At 40.7% G+C, this 15,986-nt stretch overlaps 1 protein-coding gene across 1 annotated transcript; it reads right to left on the bottom strand.

Moving 5' to 3' along the window:
* Positions 1-6,614: 6,614 nt before the first annotated feature.
* Positions 6,615-15,177, bottom strand: rp9 (RP9 pre-mRNA splicing factor). The gene is made up of 6 exons (XM_085148651.1): positions 14,717-15,177; positions 14,488-14,518; positions 14,246-14,375; positions 11,209-11,300; positions 10,731-10,792; positions 6,615-7,724 (listed from the first exon to the last, which is right to left on the bottom strand). The coding sequence occupies exons 1-6, from the start codon at positions 14,860-14,862 to the stop codon at positions 7,514-7,516; spliced, it is 672 nt and encodes a 223-aa protein (XP_085004777.1). The 5' UTR covers positions 14,863-15,177; the 3' UTR covers positions 6,615-7,513.
* Between the last annotated feature and the right edge of the window lie 809 nt (positions 15,178-15,986).

Below are 15,986 nucleotides of genomic sequence, written 5' to 3' on the forward strand. Positions count from 1 at the left end.
CCTCTCCCTCTCTCTCCCTCCTCTGCCGTAGAGATAGTGCTGATGTTTCCACTTCCTCTTTTCTTCTGCCGTCTGCTGGCTGGCTTGTGTTGCCAAACAGAGGATGCACGAATGCATGACAGCAGCAGAACTCAAGCAGTCACTAGTTAACAGGAGGAAGGGGACTTTTTAGTAATTGTTAATTTTTTTTACAGGATGGAAAATCGTCATTTCACTATTTTAGCCCCAAAGCTCAGCTCGGTTTGGTAAATAACAGTTTTAAGTCCAGTGCCAACATACAGAAAGGGAAATGAAAACTTTATTCTTGTTTTACAGAGTATTTCTGAGTGGAAACCTTCACTCTGTAAAAGTAATCCTCCCCCCCTGTCAATTTATTTACCTAAACATGTAGTGAGGGACTGTGTGGTGACAGTGGTGTGTATGGGGGTGTAGTGTGTTGGATAAGGATGCAAGAGCAAAATCACCTAACAGGAATATCACAGAAATGTGGAAGCTGAGGAAACAGGAAGCATCTTTTCTTATGTGTCTTTCAATATATGTGCTGTAAAGATCAATTTATCATCCCAAAAGCATTTGATATCAGTGTTGGATTAGAATAATTGCCAGATAAGCAAGAAGATGACCATCCCAGTTTGATTTTTGTTCATCGGTTATAACATTCTTGCACAGTAAAGCACACTTTCCGAGAAAATGACAACAAATGGTGTGTATTTTATGTATTTTCTTCTTCTCTAATTTATGTTTGTTACTGTTTGTTTATATTCCTACAAGCAGGGCAATCAAAAATAACATTAAAACCCAATATGGCTCACGTGTAAAATCATGTGTAGGCTATCTGGCAGTTATTAAAAAGAGTGAAAAAAACAGGCTGGAAGAAAACACTGATTAGAGAAGAAAAGAGCAGAAGACAATAGTCTGTGTTACATCATATACTTAAATGTTACTTCATGCTCTCGCTGATTTTCCCTGATGTCTTTCGGTAACTACGATCCTTAAAAAAACACATCATTTTTGATAAAGATGGGACTGTCTCCTCAAGAGGACTAAATGTACTTTGCAGTTCATCATTAATGACTTTGCACAGAGAATTTACAAGGCTGAAAATAAATACGCGCTTATATTTCGGCTGAGAATAAAAAATGAAATATTAGAAAGGACTTCTGCCTCCCCAAGTGAGCCTACACCAACATGTCAAATGGTGGGCCTGCTACAGCAACGACTGAACAGATTATACCTGACAAACAACTCAAATCTGAAGGAGACGTCTTTTTGTTTCACAGTAACTGATGAAACAAAAGCAGATCGGCCTTCAGTCTCTCGGGAAAGGAAAGGCAAACGGGAACAGTGCTTTCAATAATTCATGGTTATTGAATGTCCTCCTGTTTGGAGGGTGGGATTATGACCTTCTAGTGTTACTTTATGTCTGGGAGCATAATGTTGCAGGCACTCTGTAAAGACTGCAGCATCTCCGAGCCACGGCGTCCCTTTAATTTTGACCGTTAATTACCTGCTGTGCTTGGTACCAGAATGAGTGGCATTTGTGGCTGAAAGAGAAAAAGAGTGTTTGTGGCAGGCAGCTCTGCAGCTTGTCCTCGTCTCCACTCAGCGGGAGCAGCAGCAGGAGGATTAATACAGGAGCCCTGTTCGTCCTGGCAAACAATCTGGAGCGACACACCCAGCAGAAATCTCTTAGTCCCTCATTCTGTTTATTTTTCTCTCTGCAAAAACAGGATGCAAAGCTCAGCCCGTTTAAATGGCAGCCCTCGTCCTCGACTTCACACCCAATCTGACTCCATAAATAGGCTGCGAGGACAGGAACACCTGACCCAAAAATGTAAGACGAAGAAAACTGATATTTTTATGGGTTTTTCAAGATGCATCAACACATTTTGTTTTTCTGTGCAAGCATACAGATTTGACTCAGATAATAAATCTTTGTTTGACCTATGAATGCTGCGTGATATGTAATGTGGTATGTAATATATTCTAAACAGCACTTACTGCTGCTTTTCTTTTGGGGAAGCAAACAAAAGCATTCTTTTATCCCTCTGTGTTATTTGCGTCATTCGGTCACTGTGACCTTTGGATCCACGACTCTAACTCGAGAGGGCTCAAGAGCAAATCGAAGGGCTCAGAGATGAGGTCATATTTTCATCTTCTTTTTCTATTTTGCTATATAGCTTTAAGACAGCCCACACTTCTAAAAAAGCATTACATGATGCGTTCAATCAAGTGGAAACTCACAGTGCAAGCCGGTAAAACTGCAGTGTCACTCTCATTTCTGGCGTTGCACTCAGAAGGTAAGCACTGGACTGATTTCTTTTTATAGATGTCAGTTGTCACTTGTGTAACTCGCTCTGATTTGGACACATCCTGTTTCACAAACAGCGGGACAACCTTCTATTCATCTGCACGTCTGGTGTGAAACTTTAATGTCATATCAGATAACACTATCAAAACAGAGGGAAGCCTTGGTGCTGCTTAATTTTCCCTTTTGGCAAACATGGTTATTATTCATGAGTTAAGTGCAGCAGATCTGCTTATAAAGGTTTAATTGTCTTTAATTCCTCTCATATTTTGGAAAGCAAATCCAGACCGTAAGTATCTGAAGAGCTGCATATCTTTGCTTCAGATTTGATTTGATCGTTAACAGAAGACTGGTGTTCAGCAGAGACCGTCAAAATCAGATTTTACCTGCCTAAACACGATGCTCTTACCTTTAGACTTGTCTTCGTTCAAGCTGAGATCAAGTGATTAAACGGGCCAGGATTTAGGATCATTGTTTAATAATGAAGCGTTGTCCACTGGGTTTCAGTGCATTTTGCTTAATTAGAGCACACAGAATGCTCATATAAACCACCCTGTTACATCCAGCAATAGACCAACAATAACAATAGATGGCAGCGTGCCAGTTCCTTTGGCGAGCCATACATGCTCAAACAGAAGTACCACCGAGTCTGATGATGAATGGGTGTTTCGGCTAGTGAGTCGTTCCTTGTTCTCTTCAGTTCGCTCTATACATGAATTATTTTTTTTTGACAGATTCATGTTTTCTTTCAGCATCCCACCGAAATTGGATTCAAAGTGATGCAGGGCTTTTTTTTGTAATTGTGAGTCCTCCGAGGCTTCAAGGTCTTTGCTTGATCGTTGACAAGGACTCATGACATATTGCAGACATAAAACAGGGTTTTCTTAAACACACAAATCCACTCATCCAGATAACTTGTATTCCGCTGTATAACATTTTATTATTTTCATGTGTTCACCTGCTTTTTAATAATAATAATAATAATGTATACTTTATTGATCCCCGTGGGGAAATTCCTCTCTGTATTTAACCCATTCACTCAGTGAAGCAGTGGGCAGCCATTGGACATCCAGTGTGTAGGGACGGTCCCTTCCTCAGGGGTACCTCAGGGTGGCCGTTCAGCGGATTCAAACCCCCGACCTTCCAATCATGGGGCCACCACTCTACCTACTGAGCTATCCCTGCCCCTTGTTGTTTTTAAATTAACCCAGCTGCCTATTTTGGGGGAAATAACAACCTTTAATGTCTGGAAATACATTATTAACTTCAAATTACAAGTTGAATCCACACACAGCTAACCTAAAGTCTTATACTCTTACCACGTTGAACTCCCTTTTCCCTTTAGGAGTGCTTTAATTCTTCCTAGCATAACTTCAACAAGGTGCCGATGGATGACAGCATCACACAGCTGCAGATTTGTCAGCTGCACATCCATTTGGTCAATTGCCCGTTATACATCCCAAAGGTAGAGTACATTTATTGTCATGTTCAAGAAACCAGTTTGAGATGATTTGAGTTTTGTGACAAGAAGCGTTATCCTGCTGGAAGCAGCCATCAAGGGATTTGTACACTGGGGTTATGAAGGGATAGAGATGGCCGGCAGCAATATCCAGGCAGGCTGTGGTGCTCAGATGATGCTCAGTTGGTACTAAAGGGCTCAAAATGAGCCACAAAATGATCCCTAGAACCATTATACCACCACTACCTGCCTGAACCGCTGATACAAGGCAGGATGGATCTATGGTTTCGTGTTGTTTAACAAATTCTGACCCTGTTTTTCGCAGCAGAAATCGAGACTCCGCAGATCAGGCAACGTCTCGCCAGTTTTCTACTGTCAACTTTTGGGGAGCCCGTGTGAGTTGTATTTTCAGTTTCCTCTTTGCTGACATGAGTGGCACCCAGCGCGTTCTTCTGCTGTTGTAGGTCATCATTTTAAAGGTTTCACATATAGTGTGTTCAGAGATGCTCTTCTGCATAACTTGGTTGTAGCTACTGTTACCCTCCTATCAGCTCAAAGCACTCTGGTCATTTCTCCGTGCCCTCTGGCATCAACAAGATATTTCCAAACAGAGAACTGCCGCTCACTGGATACTTCCTTTTTTTGGCCTGTTCCCTGTAAACCCCAGAGACGGTTATGTGGGAAAACCCCAGCAGACCAGCCTGTCTGGCACCAAGCACCATGCTATATTCAAAGTCACTTAAATCACCTTTCTTCCCCATTCTGATGCTCAGTTTGAACTTCAACAGGCTGCCACGACCACATCTAAATGCACCGAGTTGCTGCCATGTGATTGGCTGATTTGCGCTAACGAGCAGTTGTACCCAATGAAGAGGCCAGTGAGCGTAGGCATGAGTGAAAACACTATCCTAACAAACCGATGTGAACTTAAAGATGAAACGTGGCCCTTTAGTGTATTTTTTATTTGATCTGAAAGTGAATGTTGCAGAGAGACGCCGAGTTTGAAGAATGAAACATATGCAACTGTTCCAATGCGCCCAATCTGGACTGCATGTTGAGGCTAAAACACAATCAGCACAGAGATTCGGGTCTGACAGCCTGTCTGACCTGCACCCTGTCCAAAAAGACGGAGCGCTTTAATAAAGCCTCTCCACTGACCAAATTCTCTCTACGTGGCATAACCTCCCTCAGAGCTGCTTTCTGTGACTGCACCTCATCTGGGAGATTCATTGTGCTACTCAAAGACGGAGCGAGAGACAGGGAGAGAGAGAGAGAAGTCAACACGGAACAAAATGTTTCAGGGAAGCTGATTTATCCTCGTTTATTGGTCCAAGCGTCTAGAAAAAAAGAAATTTGCCACAGAAAGCAAGTGAGAAAAGAGTCAAGTATGACGAGAGAAAACTTGGATCTATGCTCTCAATAAGCAACTAAAACGCTCTCATGGCTGCATTATCTGTTACTCTTTGATGGAGCTGTAATTTCTCACAAACACATACAGTCCCCTGTGTATGAGCTATTCAGAAAGCCTCAAATCTAAATGGAAATCTTGCCTGCTTGTTCCCTGTAGGTCTACTGTAATTGTCTCTGTCAGGGTCATTAGGAAGAGGGAATGTGTGTAGTTTAGAAGAAGAGAAGCAGCAGACTTCCTCAACTGTAGCTTAAAGAGTAATGCTTGTTTTAAGTAGCTACTGTTGGTCTGCATGCAAATCTGCTCTTAGAGAAGTCAATTTGAAGACTTCTTGATGGTAGCTAAGCACAGAGAGCAGGGATTCCTGTCCAGTGTGTACTAAAACTATTCAGTTTTTAAGTATCGTCAGACCGCTAGCAGGACAAGATGAAAAGAAAAATGTTGCTTGGCTATAAAGGTCACCCCATTACTGTGCTGTGTAATTTTTAAATGGACAGCCTCTCTGTGAAGTTTCTAAAAAAAAAAAAAAAACATCAAGTCAAAGGCAACATGAGCTATAGAGTCAAAAACTATTTTCTCACATGAAGGCCAGACAGTGTCAGAACAATCACATCCCTGAATCGCCCACCTGGAAACACTCATTCGGTTTCGGGAAGGAGTGACGCCTGGCTACAGCGTCCATGACACATGACAACAACTTTGTGAATTCCTTGAAATGATCCCTTTCTCACAGACTTTGTCACTATAGAGCTGAAATGTTTATAGAGAACCTATTATGCTCATTTCCTGTTGCACATTTTTATGCATAGACACCAACAGATTTGCTTTGCATTGAAGTTTAAAAATATTCATCATTTACACCATACTTGGTGCAAACTCTCAGTTCATTCGCTGCCTGAAATGAGCCCTTTCCTCTCTCCTCCTTGCTCCGTTTAAGACTTTTGATTTGATGTCTTTCAGGTAGTTTGAACGGTAGGTGGGTGGAGCTTCTGCGCTCAGCTACAGCTGTGGTCTCCGACAGGGTCATATTAAAGACATCAACTCTCACAGAAATCATCAAAAAACAAACAAAAAAACCAACAACAACAACCCTGTCCACAGAGCAGGGACAGAGGGAATCTCCCCTTTTTGTCAGTGTAAAGAAGTTGGACTACAGATTTAATCCCTCAGATATCTTAATAGAAGAAAAGGGAAGTACAATTTCAAATGAAAGATCTGTCATCACGATTCTTTGGACTCGGAATTGTAAAAAATAAAGAAAAAGTTCTGATACTTCATTGTTTTATAATCAGTTTTTAAATTCACAGAAAGTTTTCTGTTATGGTTTTATTCATCTTACTGTGGAGTCATTGTAAAAAAAAAAACATGGGAATTTCTGTTGGAATTGGTGAAAAAAAATGGGAACTTTTCTGTCATTTAGTTGTTTATTTTTGACATAATTACTTTGGTGTCGTATGAATGGTCATCAGGAAGGATTTTAGCAGTAGGAAATGCAGTAAAATGTATTAAAATACAGTACATACAATTTAAGCCCTCCTTTACATTTTCCAAAGCCATCCAGTGAGCCGGATGGGAGTCCTTGCCAGGCCGATTCTGGCCCATGGGCCTCACATTTGAAACCCAATCTAGAGCATTGCAAAGCCTGATCGTTATACTTAAAAAAAACTTGAAAACTTTAGTACTGCAGTGCATGTCTCTGTATACGGCTATGCAGAGATCTCAAAAGATTCTTTCCACATTTCTGTGGCTTCCTCAAAGCACATAAGCATATTCCAACCTCAAATCTTTCCAAATGTTTATGTACAGTCACAAGCATTCAAACATTTTGGCTCGTGTGGAAAAACATTCTAACAGCACCCCAACGTTTACATTTTTCCACCCATTTTCATTTAATGCACTCTACAATCAAAGTTTTTAATAAGAATGCAATGCCAGAGAAAAATACAATCTCTGAATATGACCTTACCAGAATCGATGTAAGAACATTCTCTTAAACCAGAAGGCTCATTCCATACTCGCTGAAGAGTCACCACCCATGCAGCAAATCCTTTTTGACAAACATATGTACCAAGGCACACATTCATACTTAAGCTGCTGTTCCATCGGACTCTGTGCTGTGTGAGCCGACAGAGAGGACGTAAAGGCGAGTTGTCGCCCTGGGGGGGAAAGAAATGTGAGGGAGAAGTCATCATGCTTGGTGCATAAACAGCTTTTAACCTGAGGGGAAAAAGCTTATGGGGGCGTCTTCAGGGTGCAGGTCTTGCTGTGCTGCATTTCAGTCTCTTTGCTTTTTTATGTGCAAAACACGTAATACTCAAGTTCGCGTATCAGCATGCCCTCAGTCTGAATCGGAGGAGTCATTAGTTTTGGACTTGTGCTTTCGCTTCCTCTTGCTCTTCTTTTTGTCTTTCTTCTTTTTGTCCTTCTTCTTTTTCCTCTTCTTTCTGCGATGGTGATCAGAGGAGGAGGATGAAGAAGAGGAGGAGCTGTCTGAGTCGGAGGCGGAAGAGGAAGTGGTGTCCTGGAGCAGTTGCTGCAGCTGCTGGATCCTACAGACAAGGAGGGAAGGCAGGAGAGAGGAGGATGTGGTATTTAAGTCAAGTGCAGGGAGGAAAGTACAGCTGAGGCATACTGATGCCCAGGTTGGCAAGCATCTCAAATGTCACTGAGCAGCACACTGTCTTTGTCCCAGTACCAGCATTTCCAGAAGGCGGAGTGAGCCACGTGCCCGCTTGTGGTTGCGTATTTCTAGTAATGTTAGCAACCCTGTCCAAGTAACTATTAAAACTGCAGGTATGTGAAGGATTTTAAAATACATGACTTGGGCACATATTTAGTTTTCAATTAATCTTTTTTAAAAGGTGTCCATTATTGCTTAAATCCAAAAGGAGGAGACAATAATGACTTCATCGTCAATTTCGTTTTGGTCATGCACTTTCAGGCATTTTTAAATGGTTTCTTCTAAGTTTTTTGGGAAGTCTGATTCACTCATAGATATCTTTATCTTTACCAAACAAGTAAAACTCATTTTAATTTAAATGTTCACTTTTGTTGGAGTGCTCAGTTTTGTAAGAAAACATTCTGTACACACGTATGATTTGGGGTTTAGTTAATAAGAACACACCAAATCTCAGACTACTATGGAAACATTCAAAAAGACTTACATATTATTATATCTTTAGCACCTGCATGCTTCGATGTATTCTCTTTTACATGAAACACACTTGAGAAGACAAGTGCATTACAAATGAAGGCTCAGACTCACAGAACTGAGACTACTGGTGTCTCTAGCTGCTTTCTTAAACTGGGCTAGGCAGCCAATCAGACAACACAGACTGAAGGGCAGGACTCAAAGAAAAATAAAGTGTATTGGAGGGCCCTTCAGTGATGCAGGACTCCCTTAGAAAAAATACACAAGCTCTAAAGGACTCTAAAGCAGAGTGGATGAGAAGAATTAGAATAATCTTCAGAAAAATCACAAAGTCTTTGTCTTAACAGTCTAAAACGTTCAAAAAATAATCATCAGAAAGAGAAGCCTAAACAGCCATGTTTTGGTCTACATGACCTTTAAACTGAGGTGCTAAAACAGCTTTTTAGTTATAATTCCTTTACTTGATTGTGCTCACACTAAAACTTACATTACACAGAAAGCTAGGAAAAAAACAAAACAACAAACAGGATTTAAAACGAGACCATGCAGCTCTCCCCTCTCCCCAATCATACTGAACAAGGCCAAAGACTCCTGTCACAGAGTCAGTCTTCTAAAGCCTGAACCATCCAGGTGGTGATGGTGGTGCTGGTGCAGGAGGTAAGGTCCTTCTAAAACAAGCTCAACTGCAAGATTTTAAAAGGTGATTTTGGGCTACTTGTCCAGTAACACCAAAGACTTCCTGCACATCCTGGCTATAATTTGGAACAGAATTTGTACACTGTTACTACTGTAACAGTGTATCTTTAATATTTTGTGACTTTGGGTTACAAAACATTAGATGATGGGTACACTGTGGTCATAAAGAGATGGAAATGCCAACAATACTCAGGCAAACTGGATTTCAATGACGCTCATCTGGTACTCAGGGACCCAAAGAAAATATTCCCCCACACCATTACATCTCCACTAGCAGCCTGATACACAGCAGGATGGACAGGTGTACCTAATAAAGTGCAGGGGTTTGTCTTGTCCTCAGACTCAATTTCTTGCTGCAGCTGTACCAAATACACAGAGTAGAGTTTGTGTGTACTGACGATGTTATTGGAGGAAGAAAGAGCTAGCAAACGTTGTCCACAGATTTCCACTGAGAAATTGCTTCAACTGGGCATCAATACTATGTTTGCAAAAGCCCATTTCTTAGAAAACAATTGCATCAGCTTGAGACACACTGCGAGAATAAGGCTGAAGGACACTGCTGTGCTACGATCAGTTGTGCGTACAGCAGCTGACAATTCAAGTGCAAAAAAAGACAAATGGCATGTGTGAATTATCACCAGAGTAAATTTAATAAATAACATGAAGCTAAGCAGGACATTTGTGCTAAAGAAGCTTCAGCACGATTAGATTTTGTTATGGAAGCACGTGTCAGAGTACGCTATTCAATGTCTGGCATAAATATTAGTGCTCATACTGCATTTCTGAGTCACGCTGTAACACGTGAGCAGTAAGGTGACAACAAAACTTACACGGCTCCAGTAGAATCCTTCTGCTGCAGCGTGGTAAGGCACTTCTTTCCAGGGAAATTTGTCCTAAATGGACTGTAACTCTGAAAATACCACCCCTCTTTAGCTTAGTAAGACTGTTACTGCTTCACGTCAGGCTCAGCCAAACTCTGGAGTGAATTTCTGAACAGGATGGCGGCTTCAGATTTTGTCCCCTATTTCTTGAACTGAAGCGGTGCTCTGAGAGAAAAACGTCATCATATTCAACGCAAAAATGTGGCCCTCCAAAAAACTATTTGGGCGACATATATGATAAAATTAAAAGTCATACACTCAAAAAATAAGCCAAAAAGTAATTCTAACAAAAAACCAAAACTCTCATTTCCTAACTTCTTCATCAATTACCCAATTGTGACACAAGGCTACCGCATCAAGCACAATTTAATAGACAGCACCTTACATGCAATTAGAAAGCAGGCTGGCAGAGGTTGGACTGTTTCACTCCCCTTTCAAAGAAGATGCCAAAATTAATGTGGCACAGACACGCAAGTAAGACTTCAAAGCGCCACTGGCCTTTAAATAACCTTTTTGATATGCATGCAAAAATATACAAGCATGTGTGCGCGCGCACAATCTTCTTCCTGAACTAGCCTCAAATTCAAACATCCTGGTGTCAAACAGTATTTGCTAGAAACTGGCATAAGCAGCCAGCAACCACGAGAGACTTTCCAGGTCATCTGAGATTGTCCCACTCCAGCGAGAGGACACAGTGGAAAACTGAGTTTTCAAGTATATGATCTGAGTATTACGAGTCTCGAGTGTGTCCTTTAATAGCGGTGGAAAATTATAAGTCTTTCTCTGGGAAATTAACATGCACACAGCAGGAAAATGACTGTACATACCTGGTTTCCTTCTCATTCCTTTTGTTTTCCCGAATCAGGTCGTACATTGGGTCTTCGTGTGCCTAATAAAATATAACACAATGTCGCACAAAAAGAAGGTAAGGTGCCACAATTCACACTATATCCAGGAACTATACATTCCAAACAGTGTTGTGTCAGCACTTTTAGGAATATCGAGACAATAGAAGGAAAATATGACACAGTTGCATTTATGGTAATCATTGCAGGGGCTGAGCGTTCCTGCAGCGAGCACTGTTTCATTAAAAGTACACTGGAACGAGCTGTGTGCAGAGATCTGCTGCCCACATGTGTAAACTAAATGTGACCTTACTTAACTTTAGTCTCAGACACAAACTGTCTCTGTCATAGCGCCACGACATAAACGCGACTACTAACTTTTTTCTACTGCATTCACGCATTTTTCTACTGCAAGGAACCGTAGGTGGGCTAACTATTCTACAGCAGTAAACAAACTCACCACTCTGAAGTGCTCCAGTTTCTGGTTGCCTGTGATGAAGAAAGGACACTCCCGATCACCTGTCCTGTGGCCGTAGCGCTTGCACCTCCAGCCTTTACAAAAGGAAACAAAAATCATTGTTTCTCTAACGAATCAGACATTTCATGTACATGGCAGCAGATTTGCTATTAAACAGATGTCCCACGTAAAACTGGCAAACTTTAGTTTGCCAAAATAACCCGAACTCATGGTGCTTTCAACAGTAGTTCGATAGAATATGCTCAGTGTCATGGTTAGCGTGAGTTGCCATAAATGACTACGCAGATGCACCAACTGGTCACCAATCACGTGGCAGCCATCATGTGCATTCAGACATGCAGAAATGATCAAGACAAGCAGCTGAAGTTCTTAATGTGTTTGAACGTGGCATGATTGTTGGTGCCAGATGGGCTTGTCTGAGTATTTCAGAAATTGCTGATCTACTGGGTTTTTCCCCAGACAACCAGTGTTGGGTCTGAAAAAGAAGTTAAGTTGTCCTTGTTAAAATGCTTTGTTAATGTCAGAGGAGAATGGACAGACTGCTTGAAGCTGATAAGAAAACAACACAAACTCAACAAGCACTTGTTACAACCAAGGTAAAGTTTACACACGCTGGTGAAAAATGAACAGAAGATTGGAAAAATGTTTCCTGGTCTGAGGAGTCTTTCTGCTGCAACACTTGGTCGGGTTCAGAATTTAGTGCAAACAACACAAAAGCAGGAATCCACCCTGCACTGTTTCAACAGTTTAAGTTGTTGTTGGTGTAATGATGTGTTTAATGTCTTCTTATGCACATTCTGTGCCTCTTAGTACCAACTGAGCATCATTTAAATGCCACAGCCAAGCCGATTATTGTTGTCCATCCCTTCATAATTACAGTGCCCATGACAATAATCTCAAACATGACAATCAAGTCACTCTACCTTTGGGATGTCGTGAAATTTACATGGAGGATGATCAGCTGCAACTGTGTGACATTATCACGTCAACATGGTTCTTTGAGGAATGTTTCCAGCGCCTTGTTGAATCTATGGCTACGTTCATGTATACTAACAAGGATTTTTCCGCGTTCATTCTGAAAAACATTTCGGTCCACATGAAAACACCAAAAACAACTTAAAGTGGTGTCAAGTGCTTACCAAGGGAACATGTGATGTTATAACCCCAACTGTACAGAAATACTGGCCAATCAAAAAACCTTACAAACAATAGCATGGCCACAGTCTGACGTCAAAAAGGGAGATTAAGTCGCACACTTTGATGTTGCAAGACAAAAATCCCCATTTTTGTTGTCCACATGTAACCGCAGAGTTACTGTAAAGCCTCGCCCTGAAAGGAGCTTTTCAAAAGCTCAGTTTAGGCATCTAAAACTGATCGAACATCTAAAACTGACCAAAACATACTGAAAAACCTACGTATGCAAAAATCCCCGTGTACATGTAGACAGATCTACGGCATGATGAATTAAAACAGTTCTGAAGTCAAAAGGGGTTCCAAGCTGGTATTAGCAAAGCGTACCTAATAAATTGACTGGTGGATATGTATGCAAGCTCAGTCTAGACCACTCGTCATCTTTCAAGTTTAAGTTCAATACTTGCTAGCTAATAAAGCAAATCAAGGACAACTCAAAAAAAGACACAAACTGTAAAAAAAATCTTGAAAGAAATATTATTTTATTAAATTGGATTTTGTTGAACAGCAGTCGGCAAGGGACACAACAACCCCACGCAACAGCAACTCAAGAGTCGCACACGAAAAAAAAAAACACGCTGCTCATGATGAGGCGCCTGATTATCAGTGACAGATCATCTCAAATTCATTATCACTTTTTCTGCCCTGAAAACAAATCAACAATTTATATCCAAGCTTCACACCGATTAACTGCTCAAATGGCAGTGTAGCATCTGTGAACGACTTGAGTGTTTTTAATGCGAGTCTGCATGAATTCTGTTCACCCCGTAAAAGAAGTAATTTCTCGCGGTTCCTTTAAGCAGGACGACAAATGTACACGTTTTTCACAAAGGATTAAAAGAAAAAAAAAAAAGACACAAACACCACTTTTTTGTTTGCGTGTGCATGTTTGTGTCTGAGCTCTTGCTGTTTGCAGCATGAAAATGTGTTGGACGAAAGAATGAATGGACACTGAACATAATGACATTCATTGTTTTGGGAAAAACAGACAGAAGATAATCTCTGCAACACCAATTATTAGTCTTCGGGCCATCACTCTTGTCATAAAAACAAAAGACACAGTGATAAATGTCAAGATCTCGCAGTTAACATTTATCACCTATCATAACTGCTGCCTACTCACAGTGGAGATTTACTCCCACCTACAGTTCCAGACCTATAAGTGCTGCTGGTACCTCACTAATAAACCGTACTCAAAACATTTCCCAGCATCCATGTGAGCCTGTTTAACAGATTTTTAATTTTTCAAATAATTCATTTTAAGTAAAGAAGCATGAGAAATAAATACTATCAATAAGATTACAATTTCTGTTACAGATAAAAAAAATTAATAAGGGGTGGAATGGCTGTACTTGAAATCATTTAGGTTCTCAGCAAACCACATTTCATACATTTATAGGACTTGCAGACACCCTGTAGTGTATGCACTGTAAATTAAAAACAAAAACTAAAGGACTGAAACTTGCCAGGCCAAAAAAAAAACTGCACAGCTCTAGGAGATTAATAATGAAAATATGTTAGAGTCAGCACTGAAGACAAGCATAAAATTTTAAAATAAGCACGCTGAAGTGAGCAGCTGAGTAATCACTACTGTCATGTGTCTTATGCCCCCTGTTCTAAAGGCAAGAGGCTGCCTCCTGGGATAGATTTCCTTCTGTTTGCCTAATTAGCAATGAGTGTCACCTCTGATATCAACACCTAACTCCTGTAGCTGTGAAAAGATTCCCGAGGGATGTGAAAAACTCAGTTAAAGACTGCATTTGCATCAGCAGAACTGTAAACAGCATGTTTATTCCCGTCAGTGCAAACTCGGGCACACTATACTCACACTGCATCACCTTCACCTCCCTCCCTAAAGGCATCCACAGCCCTTTGGTGGGAGCGTGGGCCAGGAAGCTCCTGGCTTCTTCATTTCCTGGTTCTGCAGGGATACAGTCCTCTGGTTTTTCTTCATGCTCCTGCAACACAAACCGATCACTGTCACCAATTCTCACGATTTGTCTTTACCTGAAAAAAGCCACATGCAATTTATTTCTTACTCTTAGCTGTCTAATACTGTGAACACGTTACCTTAATAAATCCCGGTGGAGGTTTCTCATAGCTGCATGAGAGAGAGATTAAAAATGGTTAGTATGCTGCCAAAAACATTAAAACAAAAAATAACAACATGAAGTTGCTGCCCCTCGCTTATTGTGGATAAGCTTGATCAACTTGAAAATGAGTGTCAATTAAGACGCATTTATAATTCATGCACAAGTTTGCGGGATTAAAGAGGAAAAGCCAGAGTGGAGTTACTCACAATGTCTCGATGTGTTTCAGTTTCTGGACTTCTTGGCTGACTTTTTTCGTGTGCTTCTTCAGTTTCTCCAAATCATCTTTTGGTATCTTCTCCCTCTTGTGGTGTCGTCTGTCCTCCTTCTCTCTTGCTCGCTTTCTGTCCGACATCTTGCTCTGAACAAAATGATCACCCGACAAAAAAATACCGTTGTTATTAAAAGTGCACGAGGAGCTTTTACGTTATTAATTCCGTGAAGATGAATCGTGCTAACATGCAGCTAACTAGCAAACACCGCTCCAGCGCTTCTGCACTTCCTGTGCAGTCCGATTCGATTGTTAAAGTCCGGCGCCACCTGCAGGACACCGGCGGTAACACAGGAAGTGCGCCTGGATTGTCTTTCTCTCCCTTTTTCATTTTTAAACACAAATTACAGTTTCTCTCAGCCGTAAACACTGATAAAAATGTTTATTCTTCCCTTATTGAATCCGTTTCCCAACCCATTTTCTATGATTTTCTAGTTTGGCAGTTTTAATCTTAATAACAGGATACTGGAAACAAAATGTCACTGTATGTTTTAGATCATCTGTGCCTCGTTTAAGTGACCTTTAACATCAACGGAACAAACCATCAGCGTGCGCCTTTAGCAACTTTTCATGCATGTTGCGTTTCAAATGCTTCCATTTGAAGGTAAAGGTTTGGCTTTCCTAGAATTAGTAATAGATTCAGATGGCTCCAATCTGCTTATTGCATTATTAAATAAATTTTGAATAATTTGAGTCATGGTGACATCGGAGTTCATCTGGATATAAGTTTTAAATATATATATTACGTTGGACTAGTGTCTGCAAAGCCTTTTCCCCCCATGAGGGCATTAAAGATCTCTATAAATGCATTCTTTTAAAACTGCATTTAGGCATATAGACATGTTGAAGAGGACATGCTGACGTATTTCAGAAGCTTCCGATCCACTCGTATTTTCCCACAGAGTTTACTGACAATAACCTGAAAAGGAGAAAAATATCCAAAGAGTATCCAACCTGGTACTAGCAAGGTGTACCTAATAAAGTGGCTGATGATTGTATTTATTTCTTTTTTTTTAAGCTAATTTTTCTAAAGTTATTGATCACACTTTTCTTGCAGCCATATCTTAGTGTCTTAAACATGGCTCAGTTTCTAGATTGTAGGCAAGAACTGATAATGCATACTGAATACCAAATATATAGTCATATAATATGTGCATTTATCAGCAGACAGTACATAAAAGCAGCAGTAAACAGAGCAACAAAGTAAA

Source organism: Neolamprologus multifasciatus, chromosome 22 (assembly GCF_963576455.1).
Source record: "Neolamprologus multifasciatus chromosome 22, fNeoMul1.2, whole genome shotgun sequence".
NCBI classification, from domain to species: Eukaryota; Metazoa; Chordata; class Actinopteri; order Cichliformes; family Cichlidae; genus Neolamprologus; species Neolamprologus multifasciatus.

Coding starts and splice junctions, on each gene's coding strand:
- rp9 (XM_085148651.1), bottom strand. CDS start 14,862: ATGTCGGACAGAAAGCGAGCAAGAGAGAAGGAGGACAGACGACACCAC. Junction 14,376..14,487: donor CTCCACCGGGATTTATTAAG/GTAACGTGTTCA, acceptor TTTGTGTTGCAG/GAGCATGAAGAAAAACCAGA. Junction 7,725..10,730: donor AGGAATGAGAAGGAAACCAG/GTATGTACAGTC, acceptor CCTTGTCTGTAG/GATCCAGCAGCTGCAGCAAC.